This window comes from Eumetopias jubatus, unplaced genomic scaffold (assembly GCF_037043125.1).
Source record: "Eumetopias jubatus isolate StellerSeaLion01/CBP00866 unplaced genomic scaffold, mEumJub1_p1.0 scaffold_4, whole genome shotgun sequence".
Lineage (NCBI taxonomy): Eukaryota > Metazoa > Chordata > Mammalia > Carnivora > Otariidae > Eumetopias > Eumetopias jubatus.
The window spans coordinates 43,580,227-43,600,018 of record NW_028274810.1 but is presented as its reverse complement, the minus strand read 5'-3'; the positions used below and the strand labels follow the sequence as shown (position 1 = coordinate 43,600,018).

The following is a 19,792-nucleotide window of genomic DNA, read 5'->3' as shown; positions in this document are numbered from 1 at the left end:
TTGAGAAGTTTGTGTCCATTTGCAAATGATTCAAGCCAAGATCGAGAATTCTGCTGCCTGATTTGCAGAAAGTTGTTGCTGTCTAAAGATTGGCTAGGCATGTCCCATTGATAGATAGTACAAATATACAGTGTTAATATAATGGGAAAACTCCAGAGTATTTCCATAGCTCCTGACTATCGAATAATATACAAAAATACATGACTTGGGGACAGCTCAAATTGTTTCCACACTTTGAGTTCTGCTTCCATTAGACTGGTTCACAATATTAGATTGAATCCCAAGGTGCTACTGATAATCATCAGCTGTTTTTCTTGCCCAGTCTCTTTGTTTAAATGTATTCTTTCATTACCCATGGGCTTTTGAAAAAAAATGGGGGAAAGAATGTTTTTAATTGAATAATCTGTATTCTGTCAGGTATTCTTTCTCCCTAGGAAGGTATATGGAAACTTACTTTGCTATTTTTATTTATCCTGCCAGTGTAGTATATTGATGAGAGAACGGAGATCCAATAGTGTTAAAACAAGACATGAAATATTGATTAATTCTTGTTTTAAATTCCCTTTTTACTCCTGAGTGTAGCAGATTTCAGAAGCTGCTGCCAATATTGTGCTCTCCAACAAACCTCCATTATTGGGAGGGTCTTGATCCCCTTTGGGCTTTGATAAATGATAATTATACTTTTAAAATGTTAGCTTGGAGTGCCCCAGGCCTTGTTTTCATCAGTTCATCGAAGAAATGAGTAAGAAACAGTAAAATTTAGGCTGAAAAATTTGAGCCAAAGGTCCCCAAAGGAACCATTCCCTGAAGAGGAAGCAACCAGAGACTGAGGCAACTAAGACTCATCCTTGTTCCTACCTGACACGTTTTTCCTTTTCCCATTGCACATTCCCCATTGCAGGTCAGGACTTGCCCTTTGGGTCTAGACCAAGTGAATTTGCTGATTCCTAGGATTGTATTAAGAGGTAAGATAATAATGATTTCATATTGACCGAACCTGAATGGCGTCAGATAGGTTTGTAAAGAAAGAGAAAGAAGTAAGATGTTTGGCTGGTTGAAGAAAAGCAGTGGGACAGTGAGCCAAGTGGGCAGAATGGGAACTGTAGATAGGGAGAACCTGGATTTTTAGGATCAGGGACATCCTCAAGGCAAGCCCCTCAAGTCAAGAGGAGGCATTGGAGAATCAAGAAATCTATTGCCCTTTTAGGGCACAGGTGATCTTGGAACAAAGGAGAATCTGGTGAGCTATGAAAAAGAACTTATTGCACAGAGCAGCAGCCCCCAAAAAAGAATTATCTCATCTAAAATATCAATAGTACTAGATTGAGAAACCCTGATAAAGAGAAAGTGCTATTATTTCATCAAAGGCAAGTTTCTTGAGTTCAGAACCCAAGTCACTGAGTTAATGGTGTTCAATAATTAGCAGGGCATCCTGTGAATAAATAGTAGATTCAGTGTAATCCCATTTTCTTCTGAAGAGTATCCATTTTAGTTTCTTCAGTTCCTCCCCTGAAATTCCCCAGAAGGGAAATCTCACTCATTAGAAAGTTCAAGCTTTCCAGGCAATAGGAAGAAAATGCTTCGCAATATGTTTTCAGAAATGAAAAGATGAGAGAGTATGCTCAGAAGCAAAAGTACAGGTGAATGAAGCATGCTGACAGCCAAAAAGATTGAGATTGGTAAAAATAAGGATAGCTTGACAGACAACGAATCCCTTTGGGCATGTGATGACCTTTAGACATCAAGCAACAGTAAGTAAACATCAAGGGGCAAGGTAGCTTATATTTTATGGGTAATAAACTAGATGAAAGATCATATTTTAAATGATATGCCTTCAAGCATGTGCTATATCAAGGTGTTGACAGCATCATTTTTCCAAGAGATGAGCAAGTAAATTTAAAGTCGTTTCCAAGTAGTAAGGATCTTGATTACCAAGGAGCAGTGGGATGCAAAGCTTGGCCAGTGGAAACAAATGATTGATAGCTTCCTCTTAACACTTCTGCCTTTATTTTCCTCGGCATGGCTCATGATTCTGCCACGTTAATTTAAGCTTTCTTATTGTATTGAATTAGGGGTTTAAATTCTCTTATCATCCCTATGGGAATCTTGATTGTTTATTTGTAGATGACAATAATTGTTTTTATCGATCCCCAAATGTAGAAGGTATAAAAAGTGCCATGGCTGATGGCCAGCTGGTACAGTTAGTGCCGCGTGCATGAGTGACAAATTACAAGACAGTATTTGGCCCCAGAGGAGACCCTTTAAGAATTTTTAAAAGCATCCGATAGTTATCCCTAGGTCCCTTCTAGCTGAAAAGCATAAACAATTTCACATACATCGGCTCAAGTCTTTTTGTTGTTTTTATTGAGCCCCCAGAGGTCTACTTGGGCATAATTTATACATCCTCATTTCTAGCACACCCACACAGCAGGAGTTGGAGTGGTTTAACTATAAGAATTCCCAGAGCCAGTGCCATCCAGGCCAGTGAGTTCCATTAGGGACCCAGATCACCAAGGCCATTATTCAGAAGAATTTCTGGATTAATCTAGCAGTTGCCATTATGCCACTGTAAATATTCTGTAGATGACATTAGCTCCAAGTATTTTGAGAAGAAACCACTTTGCTATCCCCAGCATGTACTATGGGTAAGAAATCTCACATGATTTTACATCCCAAATTTATCAGAGGCACCAGAGAGAGAAAATGCAACTGTCTAATTAAAGTGCCGTTTTTAGGACAGGGCACTTAAGCAGTATGAGTCCCCACAGTCGGAACCAAATGCAACACAGCTTACTTGAAGATTTTCAGCCTAACTATTATGATCTGTCTATCCAGAAACAAAATGAGGTTTTGCTTAAAAGTAATAGGTTAGGCTTAAAAGTCATCAAGTATCCGAGACATGGTAAAATTTCCTTATCAGTGAGTAAGATGGAAAGATCTTTGACCAGATGCCAAACTCTGAAATTCTTGACCTTCTTTTCCTGGGTGAAGAGAAGACAGATTATGTAGAGGAACCACTCTGACAACTGTACCCTATTTATCCTTTGCTTCCATTCTGAAAGTTTGCTGTTGAACACTCAACGTGACTATCTGGATCAGAATGAGCCAGGAGAACTTGTTTTGCAGAGTAGAGGTCCACACGTCATACAAATGACCTCCCCCTCACCACACTTTATGCTCGAGCTATAATATTATCTTGGTCCTTGACAGTTAGCCACTCTGTGGACACACTGACACCCAGAAAACCACATAAAAAGAAAAACATTTTGCCCTAATTTTGGTTTACTTTTTCTCTCACTCAAATTAAGCTTTACTCTGAATACTATGATCTCATTGTGTCCTTGGTCTTGGACAGCCATTCCAGCACGTTCATGAGCAATAGTGTGAAAGAGGGAAGAGTTTAGCGACTATAGCTACCACCATTGTGAGGTAAAACTTTACACCCTCTTTATATATGCCTCAGACATTTAGGTGCATGCCCACCACACAAGTGGGCATTAAAGGCGATCTGACTGATGAACATGTTTGTTAGTTACACATTCAGCATGTGTGGAGCATATTACTGTAGAATGGGCAAAGCTTAAAACGGATCAACTGTTGAGGGTGACAATCACAGAAGCATTTGGTTTTAAAATTGGAACAAATTTTAGATATGACTTAGTTCAACCATCTCATTTTAGAGACAAGGGAACTAAGATGACCCAAAGAGGTTAAAAACATTGTCCAAGGCTTGGTAGTGACAAAGCTGGAATGTGAACCTAGGTATCCACACTCTCAGTTTCATATTGCACTCTGTACTGACTCTGAAACACATGGGCTTGTGTTTTGTTACATGTATTGTGTTGGTCTTGACACGTGTGCTACCCCCCACTAGACCATGTATTCTTTAAGAAAATATTCATCACAGGGCACCTACATGGCTGGGTTAGTTAGGTGTCTGATTCTTGATCTCTTAGCTCAGGTCTTGATTTCAGGGTTGTGAGTTCAAGCCCTGCATTGGGTTCCACGTACACTTAAAAAAAAAAATACACACACACACACACACACACACACACACACACACACACATATGTGTATATATTTCACCACTAATTTCTGGCATAGGATTGCAATCAATGTCTGTTAGTAAAACAAGTAAGTGAGACCTACTTTTCTTATTGTGTACAAATAAATGTTGTAATTTTTAGTGATCTCTGCTAGTGCATGGTCAGCCTAGTAGTGAAGAAGGATAGAGGGAATAGAAAGGTTGAAACACGTAGAATGAGAAGGCAAAAAGAGGTAAAAGGGGTGTACCGTTCAAATAGGAATATAACTGGAAAACAGTCAGTACACAGACAAAATTTCTAGATTCATTTTGGGAGCTTCTAATCAAGACTCTTGCATCTTCTGATCTCTCCCAATTTTCACATGAGGACATTTAAGCAGATGGTGTGTGAAGCAGATCTCATCATCGCTGCTCTCCCTCAGACCTCAGAAGACAGGTCGGACGGCAAGTCAAATTGTATAACAAGCAAAGTTGCTCTTGAGTGTATCCCACCTCCCTCTGGCATATCCCCCCTCCCATTTGGCACCCATTCCTAACCCATGCTGCTGCTACTATTCTTATCCCGGAGGAAAGTGCACGTAACTCCATGTGATCCTGTTTCTGGAATATTTTCCACTTAGAAGACACACCAGGAAGACGATTTACACGGTGGCATTTCAGACTCAGTGGCAAGTGAGCAGAGGGGACGGATATGTATGGACTGGCTTTGTCTCTCCTTAAAAAACATCCAGAGCCAATTAAAATAGAAGTGAGAAAATCCAGTTATCATACCCCTCTGCGAGCTTGTGTTGCTCCTGAAATGCTTACATGTTGTAAGTCAACTGATACTAAACAATGACTGTAAAAAAAAAAAAAAAAAAAAAGAATCAAAGGATCCAGGGTTCTAAGTATAACACATTGATGGCTTGGTGCTGGAGAATTACATCAACAATACAGGACATCAGTGGGAAGTGACTACTGGCTGGAGGGCTGTACCCAGAGAGTGGTTATCAGTTGCTAAGTGTCAGTTTCTAGAAGAGCTGGCAACGCTCCAGCATGCCAGGAAGTCTAGATGGAAGGTATGAAATGTAGTCTTTTTTAGAAATGGTGCTGCACAGTTGCCAGATAACCTGGTGAGACCCAAATGCTCCTATGGGAAGAGATTAAGGAGATAGACAGTCATCTGTTTTGGATGGATTGGGTCCCCTTGGCTAAAGTCAAGTATGGAGATAGAGCTTTTCATCCAGCATTCCTTTGAGCCATCGAAATTTGGCAGACCCTTCCAATCAACACAACACCTAACTACATCGGCCACTCTCGCCCTTCGGTTACTATGATTTCCCTCTTTTCCTTAAACATACCAAGCACACTTCCATCTTTATGATTTACCCTTTACATTTTCTCTTCCTGGAACACTTTCCTCTCATATGGTCTGTTGAGCAGGTGACATCTGTCTCCTATCACCAGAGGTAGAAGTCCAAGCACTTCTTCCCACTGTGTCTTATTTGAACTGCCAAGAAAAGCACAACACAAACACTGGATAGAGAAATGCTTTACTCACATAGAAAGGAGATAGAACAAGATCAGCTCTCATAGTGAGCCTTGGTCCTCATGGCCTTTTGGTCCTTCCTGGCAACTGATTCAGAGCCCTTGGCCTGCAGGCAACCAAAGGACCCTGTCCCCTCCTGGCAGGGGATAGATATAGTATGCAGTTGACCAGGTGTCATGTAATATGTATACCTAAGCGGAACAAAGGAGTACACATTGAGTCTGAAACAGGGAAAGATATCCCCACACAAGACAATAACCAAGCACAGGATGTGAGGATCTCTTATAAAGGAAGTGGTCCAGGCTCAAAGCCCATTCTTTTTTTTTTTTTTTTAAGATTTTATTATTTATTTGACAGAGAGAGAGAGAGAGAGAGCACACAAGCAGAGGGAGCAGCAGGCAGAGGGAGAAGCAGCCTCCCACTGAGCAGAGAGCCCGACATGGGGCTTGGTCATGACCTGTCAAAGCCCATTCTTAATGCGGCCGAGATGAGAGTTGAAAGACTGCACATGAGAGACCATCTTTTCCAATATGTTCCACATGGCTTCTTACTATTCCCACCCCAGCACCAACAGCAACCTTCTTCTCCCCACCGCAACCCAGATCTTTGCTTCCATTATCAAAGAGGCCTTCTGGGGCTAACCTTCATAAACATAGCCACCTCTAAATCTATGAAGAGAAAATCTTTGGTTGTTTTGATGATTGCCATATCGCCAGCATTTACGATAGTAATTGCACATAGTAGGTGTTCAATAAAAATGTGTTGAAGAGATTGGTAACAGAGGTCTTACAAAGGAAAAGTCTTGTCTCATGATGCCTAGAAATCAGTGAAGGAAAACTTTTCAGATGCTCTCATAGAGCAAGTCATTCACCTACACTGCATCCAATTTACACTTAGAAACCCAACAAGTCTTAAAGAAAGTGATATGTCCAGGTAAGCAAAATAACACCATTATCATTCAGTTCCCATCAGGGCTCCAAGCAACTTTAGAAAACCTGTCCTCTGATATACAGCACTAAACTGTGTCTTATGGAAAATCAAATAAATTATTTTTTACCCGAAGGGAGCAGGATTATTTGACTTCAGATATTTGCCATATGGCTTCTCTTCCATACAGCATAGCTTCTAGGCTTAAGGTAGTAAGAGTGAGAGCATGCCTATAAATTATTCAGAGATAATTCAAAATAAGTGTGTATCTTCAACAGGTTGTCAAGTTTCTTAATGCTTTTTCCTGATAACAAGGGCTATGCTTTTGATAAAAGGTTGCTCATTTCTCACCACACTTTATTGTTGTTCTGTGTATGTTTTTTTGTTTGTTTTGTTTTGTTTGTTGTTGTTTGTTTCTGTTCCCCCCCACAGAGTCCAGTCTGGCTCTTATCTCAGCACAGGGTGGTTTACCTTCATTCTGGCCATGGATGCCTGTTATGGCATTCACGTCTACGGGATGATAAATGACACCTACTGCAAGTAAGATCACAGGAAATTATTTTTATGCATCTCCAATTCTGATATCTTGTCAAAATATCACAATTCATTTTAATACCATAAATCGGAGAAACAGATAAAGTGACAATTATTTCCTGGTGCTCTTTGCTGACATGACATTTTATTGTCAGTGCATCAAGTTGTGACTTTTAGGGGTGATAAAAAGAAAAATATTTACCACAATCTAATGTCAAATGTCAGAAGGAACATTTTCCCCTTAATCAGTGGCATATCAGGGATTTGTGGCTTGGAAATACAGAGCAAGTTTAGTGGTAATTTAATTTGCAAAGCAAGTTTGTCATTTCTGCTGCTCTAATGGCTTGATGGATAGCTAGCTACTCAATGGTTATATTTGATCATGAAGGACAAAATGTCCTGAAGCCTCAGAGAAGCTGACAGCTTAGCAAGAATTCCTGGAAATTATAGTTTACTAATAAGTGAGTAATCTGCCAGATCCATATTTAAAATAGATATGTTTATCTACAGTATATCCCTGCTGGAGGGATCATTTCTAATTATTTAATAAAATAAACCCTCCTTGCTTCATCAAGGTAATGAAATATACTTCCACATTAACAATTGGCATAATGTAACTCAGAGAGTATTTTAATCATATTGTCAAAATGGTAACTAAGCCACAATCTTCATGATCAAATATTTCTACCCTAAGTATAATGAAGCACAAATGTACCAAATATCTTACTGTGAAAAATCACAAAGCTTCTTCAAGCTCTGTAAGAGCATCAGGCCCTCTGAAGTTTGCCTCCATTATACACTGTTTCCTCCTTCCAAGATAGGTATATGTTTGAATGCAATTGGTGTGATATATAAATTTTATTTGATTTATTAAGGCACTAAGGATCTGGTAAATCTTCCTAAAAGCTTCTATACATAATAGCTTTTAACTGAGTTCATGGACAAGAATCATGCATGGGTTTGCAAGTAAATGCATTTACTAGGCACATAATGGATTCTTGCAAATGAATGCTCCATTCTTCATCTCAATTCTTCTCTCCTTTTCTTTTCTTTTTTTTTTTCTTTTTTAGGACAGAAGGATATAGAAAAGTCCCCTATCATTACTATGAACAAGGAAGAGATGAGTGTGATGAATATTTTCTTCATGAACATGCTCCATATGGGGGGCATAGGTTTATCACTGAAAAGAAAGTGTTTGCTAAATGGGCCAAGAAACACAGGATAATATTCACACACCCAAACTGGACAGTGTCTTGATGTTAGTTTTTTCTGATCTTGCCACAACACTTGACATGATCATAATACCACAACTGTGATGCTCATGATGCTGATGATGGTGACGATAAAGACAGCAACAATGACCAAGTTTCTGTACATTCTCCAAAATGGATGGTGACTCTGCCAGTAATTTGAACTTGGGATTTCATGGAGGGTGGATGTGCTCTTTACACTCTTTCTGAAGGTTCAACATTACATACTGCACTTTATAATTTAACTGGAATTGCAATGAAGGCCAGTAACATGACAGCAGTGACCTAAGAAATGGGAAGATTATCCTTCAAGAAAGCTGCCCAGAATTCTTGAACAGTGAGTAACTTTCAGAAGCCATGGGATTTGGCCTCGTGAGGCAAAGTTATTGACTCTCTGGTCTCTTGAACTTGAGCAGCTCCACCATCTTGAAGAATGGTTGATTGTCAAACACTGACCCAAGAAACGCTATCTGGGTACAAGTATCGTACCGCAGTGACTAGTTAACCCAGAGGCAGGGATGGAATCTCTTCCTGACAGACCATGGTCCTACAGTACCTCCTATAGCTAAAGCCTCAGGCCATTGCCTAATTAACAATGAAGATATCACGGACATCCCACCCATCAGGATTCTTCAACAATTCAAACACTTAATTCAAAATGGGCCAACTAGCAAATCTTGAGGAATTTTCACTCTCACCACTCCATTCTCACTACCCCAAACAATATAACTTAACATGTCACTAGAGTGATCTTTATTACTGCTTAGTTATTTTTGGTCGAGTCCTAAATATTTCAGAAAGCTATTTAATATGTAAGATACCAACACTGTAATAACATATACTGTGAAAGCGTTCTTAAAACATAACCAAAAGGGTTTGCTAACTGTGCTTCGACAGCCAACAACACAAAAATATATGCTTTTTAAACATGAAACAAGGAAAGCAAAGCATATTTTTACATCAATTTGTATCCTACCATACTTCATAATATATATTTGTATATTCAGATTTCTACTTTATAGGCTCAGCTGCATCTCTCCATACAGTACATTATCGTTGCCCAGTGCCAACCGCTAGACATGGAGAGGAAATGATTCCTTGTATTCAATCTGACCAGAGCTTTTGCCTTCTTGGGGTTCATTTTCCCCACAGTGTATCAGTTGTTATACCAGAATAACAACACTAATAATGACCTTAATGTCCAAAGTGCTTTGTCATTTAAAGTCCTTATATATATGCTGTCCTATGTGATGCCTGTGACCACCCCACTGGGCTATTGCCTGCACATTTTCACATCTCCTTAGCAGACGATCTGCAATTTGTTCTTTGCTTTGATATATTCCAGATCTTTCCCTCTGCTAATATTTGTATAGAATATTGTATAGAATTTGTATAGAATACATTTATGTAGACTAGTAACCAATTGATTTCAGTGCCAAATACAATATATTATATCAGGATTTTGCAAAAAGTATCACAAGGATTGTCCTGGCCATAGACTAGGACTCCTGTGAATGTAGGTACTTTTGAATTTTTTTTTAATGACTTTTTAGGTAGAGAAAAATGAGGAAGCAGGGACACCAGGAGGGAATGAACGCAGAGAAATAGTTTTCTGTCCCATCTTGAGATGACATTGTTCTCCATACACTCATTGCTCATTAAATATGAGAGGGTTGATTTGCTGACAGAGTAGCCAAGAGACAAAAATATCCTTGCAAATGATACAATTGACAGAATGATTTGAAGGATGAAAGTGATGACGCATTTCACGTCAGCAGCCCTTTGCAGGTCTTTACCAGTGCTGGATCCCATGATAAGTTCTCATTAAGTGGGGCCATCCTGGGCAAAATCCTCTTTGCTGCTCTCTGCTTGCCATTTGGTTAACACCAATACTCAGAGCCAAGAAAATGGCCAAACGCCATTTCCTTCAACACTCCTGTTTTTTCCTCGTGTGCTTTTCAGTTCTAGGTATGTCAGGTTTTGTTGAGCGGACGATGGATGGAAATGCCCACTCAAAGAAAAATAAACAGTTGCAAATGTTAAAATTGTAATACAGATGGTTTTCCCCCTGTTTTGACACAGAAGTTCCACTTTTAAATAAAAAGGAACATTTGATTATCACAATGCTTCAGGGAATGCCATAATTTATTTCATTTTCTGGTAAATGGAGGGTTAAATCGATTTGTTTTAGTCCTTACTAATAAGACACTTTGCCCCCTTCCTGGCTCCCCTGCCTCTCCAGGAAAGAGACTTTGCCACGCCCACAGGTACCCTGCTGTGGGAGGTGTGTGTAGAAAAGTCAGCGTTTCCTCTGGAAGGGTGAAGGGGGGCCTCCCCTCTCCTCTCTTCCTTGCTCTCCCTTCCCCCCTTTTTTCCTTAACTGAACCCCAACCCCACTTTCTATTGTTGTCTCTTGCCTCCTTTTTTCTAAAAGTGGGAAACAAAAAAACCAGTATTCTCAATTTGGAAACCTAATTGGATGATTTCCAGTGTAATCAGCATTTTGAGAGAATCACGTAACTTATTTTTCTCTGTAGTCTTAATGTTCCCTGCTTCCATTTCCTGTTCCTCTTTACCCTCAGCTTCCCAATTCTAGTGGAAATACAAAGTGTAATTTCTCCCATATTGAGAAATTTGTCATCTAAGATTTACGGATAGAGAAGAGAATGACAAAGGAGAAATTCAAACTTGTCACACAAGTTTCTGGCCAATTTCACTGGTTCTAGCCAACTGAAAGATTTCACCCAGCAGCTAAACATTGAAGAATTCAACCAAACTCACTCATCACTGATGTATATCTATTCCAGAAGTTAATTAACATCTGTAAAAAACAAACATATTCCAATTCCATCCAAGGCTTTAGGCAAGTGGACTATTGAAAATGGCCACAATTTGCTGAAATCAGCGTTAAAAACATGCATGCTAGAAATAATAGAGTAAATATTATTTTTAATTCTGCAGAATTTTAGAAAAAAAGCAAGGAAATTTAAAAACAGTTTTAAAATGAATGTTTGAGTCTTTTCTAAGTTAGCCTCGTGACTAAGTAGTAATGATTTATATTGTTATGATGGTAATGTGAATTAGAAAACTTCTAGACTATATCTTACCTTGCTATGAAACCTATCAAAGAAAAACCAGTTTGGAAGGATGTTTGTATATATGCACATAGAGTCACTGTGTGTGTGTGTGTGTGTGTGTGTGTGTGTTTAAAATCATACCTGTAATCCTCTATTTTTCAGTGATATGTATGAATCACAGAAAACCTATTTTAGACTTCAATGAAATTTGTTGGTTTACATTTTGAATCCTGATGAAAAAATAAGGCAAAAATCCAAATTAAACATACCGATTGTAAAGAGTACATCAGATAATATTCAATGGCTGGCCCATAGAATAAAGCTGGAGAAGCTGCTCTATCTAGAACTGAGAACACAGATGCCACAATTGTCACAGATCAGACCTCTAAGGATAGCAATCTCTGTTGTAGGCTCTGATGATCGCAGTTCACCTAGTCACACTGGAAAACACTACATCAAGCTGCATTCACACTGAAGTGAATGAACATTGGTCCCCTTATTCAAATAAGCCTGCCTTTGACATAAGCAATACTCAGATTTGCATGGTTTTTATTATATGGTTAGAGAACTGTGACTATTCTGAAAAGAGGAAAGTGTATAAGGAGATTACACTTTGAGGATTTGAAATGAACCAGCCGTTGTGGGAGCAAGAGTCTGAATTGGGGACTTTGCTGACCTTTCCAGAAGTATAAAGCCATCAGAAGAGAATCACTTGTTACTTCCTTAGGAAAAAACACTGAATACTTCACATGGTTGTGTTACTTGGATGCTAATTGTAAGCTCAGTTTTCATTTTAATAAGGAAGATAATATAATCAGAAGGTTTACTTTTTTTTTTTTAACAACATACCCATCTAGCATTTAATGTGGCATTTCGAATGCATAGAACAAACTATATTGCCCCACGTCAGGCGATTACATACCTTAGCAGAACAAATGATTTACAGTCCCAGAGCCATGAGGGGGAAAAATGCTTTTCCCTCAACTGCATTTTTAAAATGCAAGACCTCATCATTTTAACAGTATTCATAGATCCAGTGACTCTTCAGTGCTAACCTTTGTAAGTATTCTAGACTTTTAGAGCTGCAACGGGTTTAGAGACCAGTCAATTCAACCCCTCCTTCTTGGAGTTGAAGAAATAGACCTATAGAAGTGAAGTGATTGCCCATGGCTATAACACAGACTAATGGCAGTCCTGAGCCTCAAATTCTTATCTCATATCTCCTTCTCTAGTACTGTTTCCATAACTTTTTTTAAAGCACAGAATGGTAGCTGAAAAAATGCATAAATGACTTAATGAAAGTCTATCCCTGGAATCCAAGGGATAGATTAGTAGTGTTGATTCTACTCATGATCAGAGAAATCCCCACACTGAATACAGAAACAGTCACCTAATTGAAGGAACATATCCCGGTAATTGTCCATATTCTCTGTTATCTATGTTTATTGCTAAGACTGCATAACCTTCTGTTATCATGAAATTGTAGGACTAATTTAAGGAATGTAAAAGTGAGTATCTTACTTCCTTGTTGTTAAGGATGATCAAGCTACCGATACTCCTCTAAGAGCTGTTGAGTATGGAAGGTGCTTGGTGTAACTGACATGTCCTATTGTCCAATTATCTCCAGAAACCAAGTGTCCTAATTCTCAAACCAATGCGGCTGCTCATTAGTGAAATAATCTATCTGCACTGGCCGGTAAAATTCTACCCTTTGTTTCCACACCTGTCTCTGTACCACACGTGATCTTCGAGGGCAGATACCCTTCTGGAAGGTAAGTCACTGCCCCAAGTGCTCCGCCGGACTTAATCATCATGCAAGATTGAAAGAGTTTTTTTTCTTTTTTTTTTTTTAAGATTTTATTTATTCATTCGATAGAGGGAGAGAGACAGTGAGAGGGGGAACATAAGCAGGGGCAGAGGCCGAGAGAGAAGCAGGCTTCCTGCAGAGCAGGCAGCCCGATGCGGGGCTCGATCCCAGGACCCGACCCGAGCCGAAGGCAGACACTTAACGATTGAGCCACCCAGAAGGAGTTTTTCTTTACTTTTTTAAGATTTTATTCACTTACTTGACAGAGAGAGACACAGCGAGAGAGGGAACACAAGCAGGGAGAGTGGGGGAGGGAGAAGCAGGCTTCCCGCCTAGCAGGGAGCCCGATGTGGGTCCCGATCCCAGGACGCTGAGATCATGACCTGAGCCGAAGGCAGACGCTTAAGGACTAAGCCACCCAGGCACCCCTGAAAGAGTTTTTTCTTTATGGTCTGCTCATATGATATTGTTGGAAGAGGAGAATTTTGAAGCTATATTCACTAGGCTCTGAAAATGGTTTCTTTGACTCTGAGATAGCATATTGTTTTGTTGCTTGTTTTTGCAGAAACTTAGAGAAGCCACTAGAGTAAAATTCCATGTAAACTGCTAAAGCATCAAATCAGAATTGTCCTTGGGCCATTGTAACTTTGCAGAAAATCTCATTTAGTTTTTTTAAGTCCTCTACTTTTTTTCCCCCTTTTGAAAATAGGCACAATTTGTTTATGGAATAGAAAAGCTCTTCTTTCTCCACAGACATGTTTCCCTTTGTTCATGCCTTGGAGACTTCAGAAAAATAGAAGCTCACTTTCATAAAAGTGAAGAACACCTTGACGAATAAATAGCCAACTTCATATATTCACATTTTTGCCTATATAGTGAGCAGTGTCTCCTGAGAAACTCCAAAGAGACACAAACCAGAGCATTTCATGGTTCCTTGTTACTAAATCTTCAAAGTACTAATTTCCTTGTGCTTAACTTTGTTGTCATTGCTACTGAGTAAATACCCATTTCTATTACATACAGTATATTTTATGCTTCACTCATTTTTCTGAATTCACACAATTTTTGCTATAATCTCTCATTCACTTTAAAAACCTGTAATCTTCATCTATTTATAGTAGAGACTGTAAACGCACAGTTTGTGCACTTGGTGAGCTTTTTTTCTAGCATCATACTGCTTTATTTATAGGCACCATGCCTTAGAATAAAGCTTACTAAATGGCAAAGGGCTACTGGTGTATTTCAGTTGGTTTGCTTCTATAAGGTAAGTGAGGAGTTGTGAACACAGCCAGAGAGTATTTGTCATTGAAAGAAAAAAAGCAAGTCAGGAGTGGGGGTGCGGGGCAGAGGGAGATACTCAATATACTCAGTACCCAGGGCAGAAAGGTGTCCAGGGTACTACTGCAGACAATGACAAGAGAAAATGTTGGTTAGCCTCCAGAATGTGTTTTGTCCACATTAACTATCTAATGCTGAGGCATATTTCCATTCTTGTTGTATCAGACCGGATAGCAAGATGGGTAAGTACGTACGCTGCTTAAAATACAGAAGTCTTCATTCTTCCTCCCTCCTTCCTTCATGATTTCCCTCCTTTTCTTCCTCCACTCCTCTTTTTCTCCCTAATTTTCTTTCTAGAAAACTCAGCACTCTTGAAGTTGAACATTATATGTGGGCAGTTTTTCATTTTACAAGTCAACTTCTAGTACTCTACCAAACTCTGTAGGCGACCCCTATTTGGATATGATCTTAAAATGAGTCTTCTTTGGGAATAAAATTATAATAACTTATATGCCATGTTTATTATAGGGCTGTATACCTCATTCAATCCCCTCAAGTACTCTGTGAGGTATGTAATATTACTATCACCGTTTCACATATAAAGAAAGAAAAGCACAAAGAGGTTAAGTTGCTTGACCAAGGTGGCACAATGAGGTTTTTGTAACCAAGCAGCATGACCCAAAGTCCACACCTAGTTGGAGCAGGCTAATTGGTATAACCAATGACCCCAACATTTCAGTGACTTAACAGAATAAGGTTTGTTTAGATGCTCCTCTCCAACCAGCTTGTCTCTGGATGATTCAAAGACACAGGCTCCTCCCATCATTTGGCTTTACCCTCCTCTGCACCCTAAGAAACCTCACGTTTTGGCCTGCTAATGGGGAAAGAGCATGGAGGATTCTGCATTGGAAGGTTTCATTCGTAAGTCCAGAAGTGGTGTGCAGACTCCATCCACATTCCATCAGACAGGCTCAGTCATGTGGCCTGGTAGAGGTGGGCAGTGTTGTCTGGTGTCCCAGGAGGAAAAGGACCAGAGACTGGTCTGTCATAATATTCTTAGTCATGATAACATATAGCTTAAAAAAATTACTGTTATGTGCAACTGTATGGATGAGTTATGTTGATAATCCTTCTTAAGAACACTTAAGAAAAAATTTCTCTTCACATGGATGTCAGTATCTACACCCAAACAAAATAAACGAGGGAACAAAATATTGTTCTAGATCCTATAATGTCGAAAAGAGAGGAAATTTTTTCCCTTACCCAAAGAAATGAAGACAGAAATTAGCATGCTAGCAACACTTTCAAGTGACTTAATTCTACCAACAGTAGAAGTAACGTCTTACTGACCTTTGATTAATATAAGATAGATCCATCCTTGCCTCTGATCAACCAGTTTTGTGTGTGTGTGCCTCTTTCCTTTGTAAGATGTCACAAAGATCAACTTCCCTTTGGTCTTCAGGTCTATGCAATGTTGTGATAATTTTTTTTTTAAGTAAAGAATGAAACTGGTGGTTCTCATATCTGAAAATAACAAATATCTCTCATGCGTGTCCCTCCCGTTCTCTATGCACATTGGCATATGAGCTTGTTCAAGGAAAAGGGTCCTGATATGTCTATATTTCCCTTGTCCAGCACACGGTATATTCCCATGGAGAGAGGCCCTTCAGAATGTTTCTCTTCAGCTTCCAACATTTTTCTTCCTTTCTCAATACTTTCTATTTTTGCACATTATTTTCTTTAAGCTATCTAGAAATCCTTTTCCCTTAATGCTAACAGAATTCCACATCCTAAAGTTCTTTCTCACCTAATAAACTATTTGCTGTCTTGGGAAAAATGCTTTGTATGTTAGCATATAAATTTTCTTAGTTTGTCCATTGAGAGAGATTAGTTGAGACTCTAAAAACAAAATAATTAGAGAAGAGAAGCTGCCAGTGTTTACCTTCTTCCAGATTAATGTGGAATTCCTTTTAAGGACAAGAAACTATAGCACCTGGTTGGTAAATCACATAGGTTTGAATTTCTGGGTAAGGCTTGCTAACAGGTGATAATATCTGAAGGTGCTTTAAAGGATTAAATGGAGGTTCTTACCAGCCCTTAGCCCATGGCTAAAGCTGCTGAATAACACAAATACACAGTGTCTACACACACCGGCAGCATCTTACACAATGCATTCTTAAGAGTTCTTGCATCTATCATGGGTAACATTTTGCAAACATACTATTTTCTATGCTTATGAAGTCGGTTAAAAATCTACGTAATCTTCCATAATAATTTTCCTCCTCATGCCTAAATTTCCGCAGAAGTTTAATAGATACAATGCAATTCACTTAGAATGATTTTCCATCTTTAGTGGCAGTTTTACCTGAACTTAAAATGGTTTGTCCAACACATCTTTTGGTAATGCTGATTACATTGGATTTCATCCCTAGTTAAAAAAAAAAAAAAGATTTACTTTATTATATTTGATAGATAAAAGGACATTAATGTCGAATGAGGACACTAATGTCATGCAAATGGGTCTGTGGATCATGAAGAGCTGTGAGTGGCTGTTCAATATGGAACAATATAAAAAGGGGAAAAAAGCATTCAACAACACAAACATATGGGTTCAATAAAACCAAATGAAATTTGACAGGAACTAATGTAAAGCAGGGCACTTAGGTTCGAGAAAGACAACAGCAGGACTTAACAGCAGTACTCATAAAAAATATTTGGAGATTTTAGAACACTCTAATGTGATACATAGCAATTTAAAAGGTCACTGTGACCTAAGATGCATAGAAGAGTCTAAGTCAAGATAACAAGGTTCAGAATTGATCAGACTACTTCTGGAAGTATTTTTAAAAACTTGTTTTTTCTCCTTAATAAGAAATTGCAAGCATTTTCCCAATGTCACTAAATTTCCTAAAACATTTTTAATAGCTCTATTGTGCCATAATGTATTTAACCATTCCTCCATCATTTTTCACTATATGATGAACAGGCTTGTTTATGAAGTTTTGGACTCTTCTCTGATTTTTTTCTCTTTTATTGTACCAACGTACAGAGGTGCCTACTTCCCGGCACCCTTGCCAAAAATTGGTGTTATTTTTTCCATCTTTGCCAATTTTACATATGCTAAAAATGTTATCTTGCTTTAATTAGCATCTAGCTGATTGCTATGGAAATTAAACACTTTTGCATATTTCTTGGAAATTTGTATTTCTTCTTTCATGAATTAGTTCTTCTCACTTTTCATTGCAGTGGAAGTCACAACACCTTAAAGATACAGACAAGTGAGAATTCATTCAGAAGAAAGGGAACAAGTGAAGGGCAACCAGCATCACAAGAGAAACAGAAGTCGTGTTGCACCAGAGATTAGAAACATTTAGCTAGTGTGATAGAAGGTTTTAGGAAGAACTAAATTCAAACATTTAAAAGGCATTAATGCAGGTACAAAATGAGTTTCAAATTCTGTGGCTCCATTGAACAGAACTACAGCCAATGTGTAAAATTTCAGATTTTATATCAAGACATTCAGAAAAATCCAAAATTAGAGTGTAGGTTTTTAGAATGAGTTAATTTGTGGGAAGTATTCACAGACAGATCAGACTACCTACTCTTTCAGTATTTCATGTGACTAGATAGAAAGTTGGATTCCTTGGTCCCCAAGGTCCCCTCCAAAACACAAGTTCTATGAAATGGGATGCACCCCCATGTGGAAAAGCAAGATTTGACACAGAAGCTCTGAAAAAATTAGCCTAAAATGCCTGAGTGTGGGGGCTCCTTGCCTTAGCAGCAGCATATTCAGATACTATCTCTTAAAACAAGTTATTTCTAGGGGGGGAAATTGGAGGGGGAGATGAACCATGAGAGACGATGGACTCTGAAAAACAAACTGAGGGTTCTAGAGGGGAGGGGGTGGGGGGATGGGTTAGCCTCGTGATGGGTATTAAAGAGGGCACATTCTGCATGGAGCACTGGGTGTTATACACAATGAATCATGGAACACTACATCAAAAACTAATGATGTAATGTATGGTGATTAACATAACAATAAAAAAATTTTAAAAAAAGAAAGTTATTTCTAGTGATAGCAAATTTCACCAAATTCATGTTCCGAATTGGTTCCCAAATGTTGGGAGTACATTCCATAGCTGGTCGGTGCACACATGTTCATGCCACAACCACCAACCCCAACTCTAATACTGCTGATCGCTGACTTCATCCCTGAATGCTTCACAAGTAGCTATAACTTCCTTTGCTTCCCAGTGGGGGAAATCTGTTCACATTTCACACATTCATATTTTTATATACTTGCTATTGTGCTATGTCTTTGAAATGTAATGACTCAAGAAAATTACTTTTGATATCATAGCATTCCTCATGTTGGTAATTTATGATAATAGATGTCACTGTAGATTTAAGAGTCATTTATATTGTCCACCTTCGCCTATTTCTGCTTGATTAAATAAATTCTTCATATCGAGTTTTGCTGCATTTTTCTGGTTTCTAGTCTGTATCACTCACTTTCAGTATATTTATAATCCTTTTATCTGGTCTTTGTAGTTTCAAAAAATGGTGCCTTGGATATTTTACATTTTGAGCAATCAATGCCCTTTTCAAATTGCCCTCTTAAGGTTTTTGTAAAATAATATTCTCTATAATACTTTAAATTACCTGTCTTTTCCTTTACTAGACTTAATCCAAGAAGACTAATTGAACATTAAGCATTTTAATCATCCCACACTGTCAAACCTGTCTTCTCATTACTGAGAATTGGATAGGCCATGAGCTTAATTGTGTTCCTGGCAATGTAAGTAGACTGGAAGCTTGCTAATATGATTAATATATAACTATAGAATTAGTCCTGGTATTTATTAATATCTGTACAAAAATATTATTTTAACAAATGTACATGGAATATAACAAAATTCATGGTACTTTGTTAGTGCTTTGGAGAGAACGGAGATGAGTAGGCTATGGTACTTATCTTTATGGAGTTTACAAAAAAAATTAGAAAACTAAATCAAAGTTCCAAATAACTACAGGATAACCCAGAACAAGTTAATGGCCACAAAAATGATGCAAATGAAAATGTTGCATATGATACAGAAGTAAAAGAAATCTAAGGAAATGATTCAAATATAAAAATTGTCATTACATTATATGTGCAAGTAATGTTCAAATATACCTATAGGGTGATTCAAACTCTCAGGATGATGCAGCACATGGTGGATCTCAGGAAGTGCATCTTGAATTCCTATTAACAATGCCTTATAGAAATTATTAATACAGGAGACAGCCACCAAGACATAAAGTCACTTTCATCTAACACAAGATGAGGCTTTCTGACAGCAGTGT

At 38.4% G+C, this 19,792-nt stretch overlaps 1 protein-coding gene across 2 annotated transcripts in view; it reads left to right on the top strand.

Annotated features, from left to right (window-relative positions):
* ST6GALNAC3 (ST6 N-acetylgalactosaminide alpha-2,6-sialyltransferase 3) overlaps positions 1-8,291 on the top strand; it is a 292,424-nt gene extending 284,133 nt beyond the window's left edge. Inside the window, exons 3-4 of one of the 2 annotated variants that reach the window (XM_028102440.2) lie at positions 6,933-7,040; positions 8,105-8,291. In XM_028102440.2, the coding sequence (XP_027958241.2) occupies positions 6,933-7,040; positions 8,105-8,291 (295 nt within the window). The remainder of the gene's footprint in view (positions 1-6,932; positions 7,041-8,104) is intronic. The other variant, XM_088022965.1, reaches the window with a different exon arrangement.
* The last annotated feature ends 11,501 nt before the right edge of the window (positions 8,292-19,792 follow it).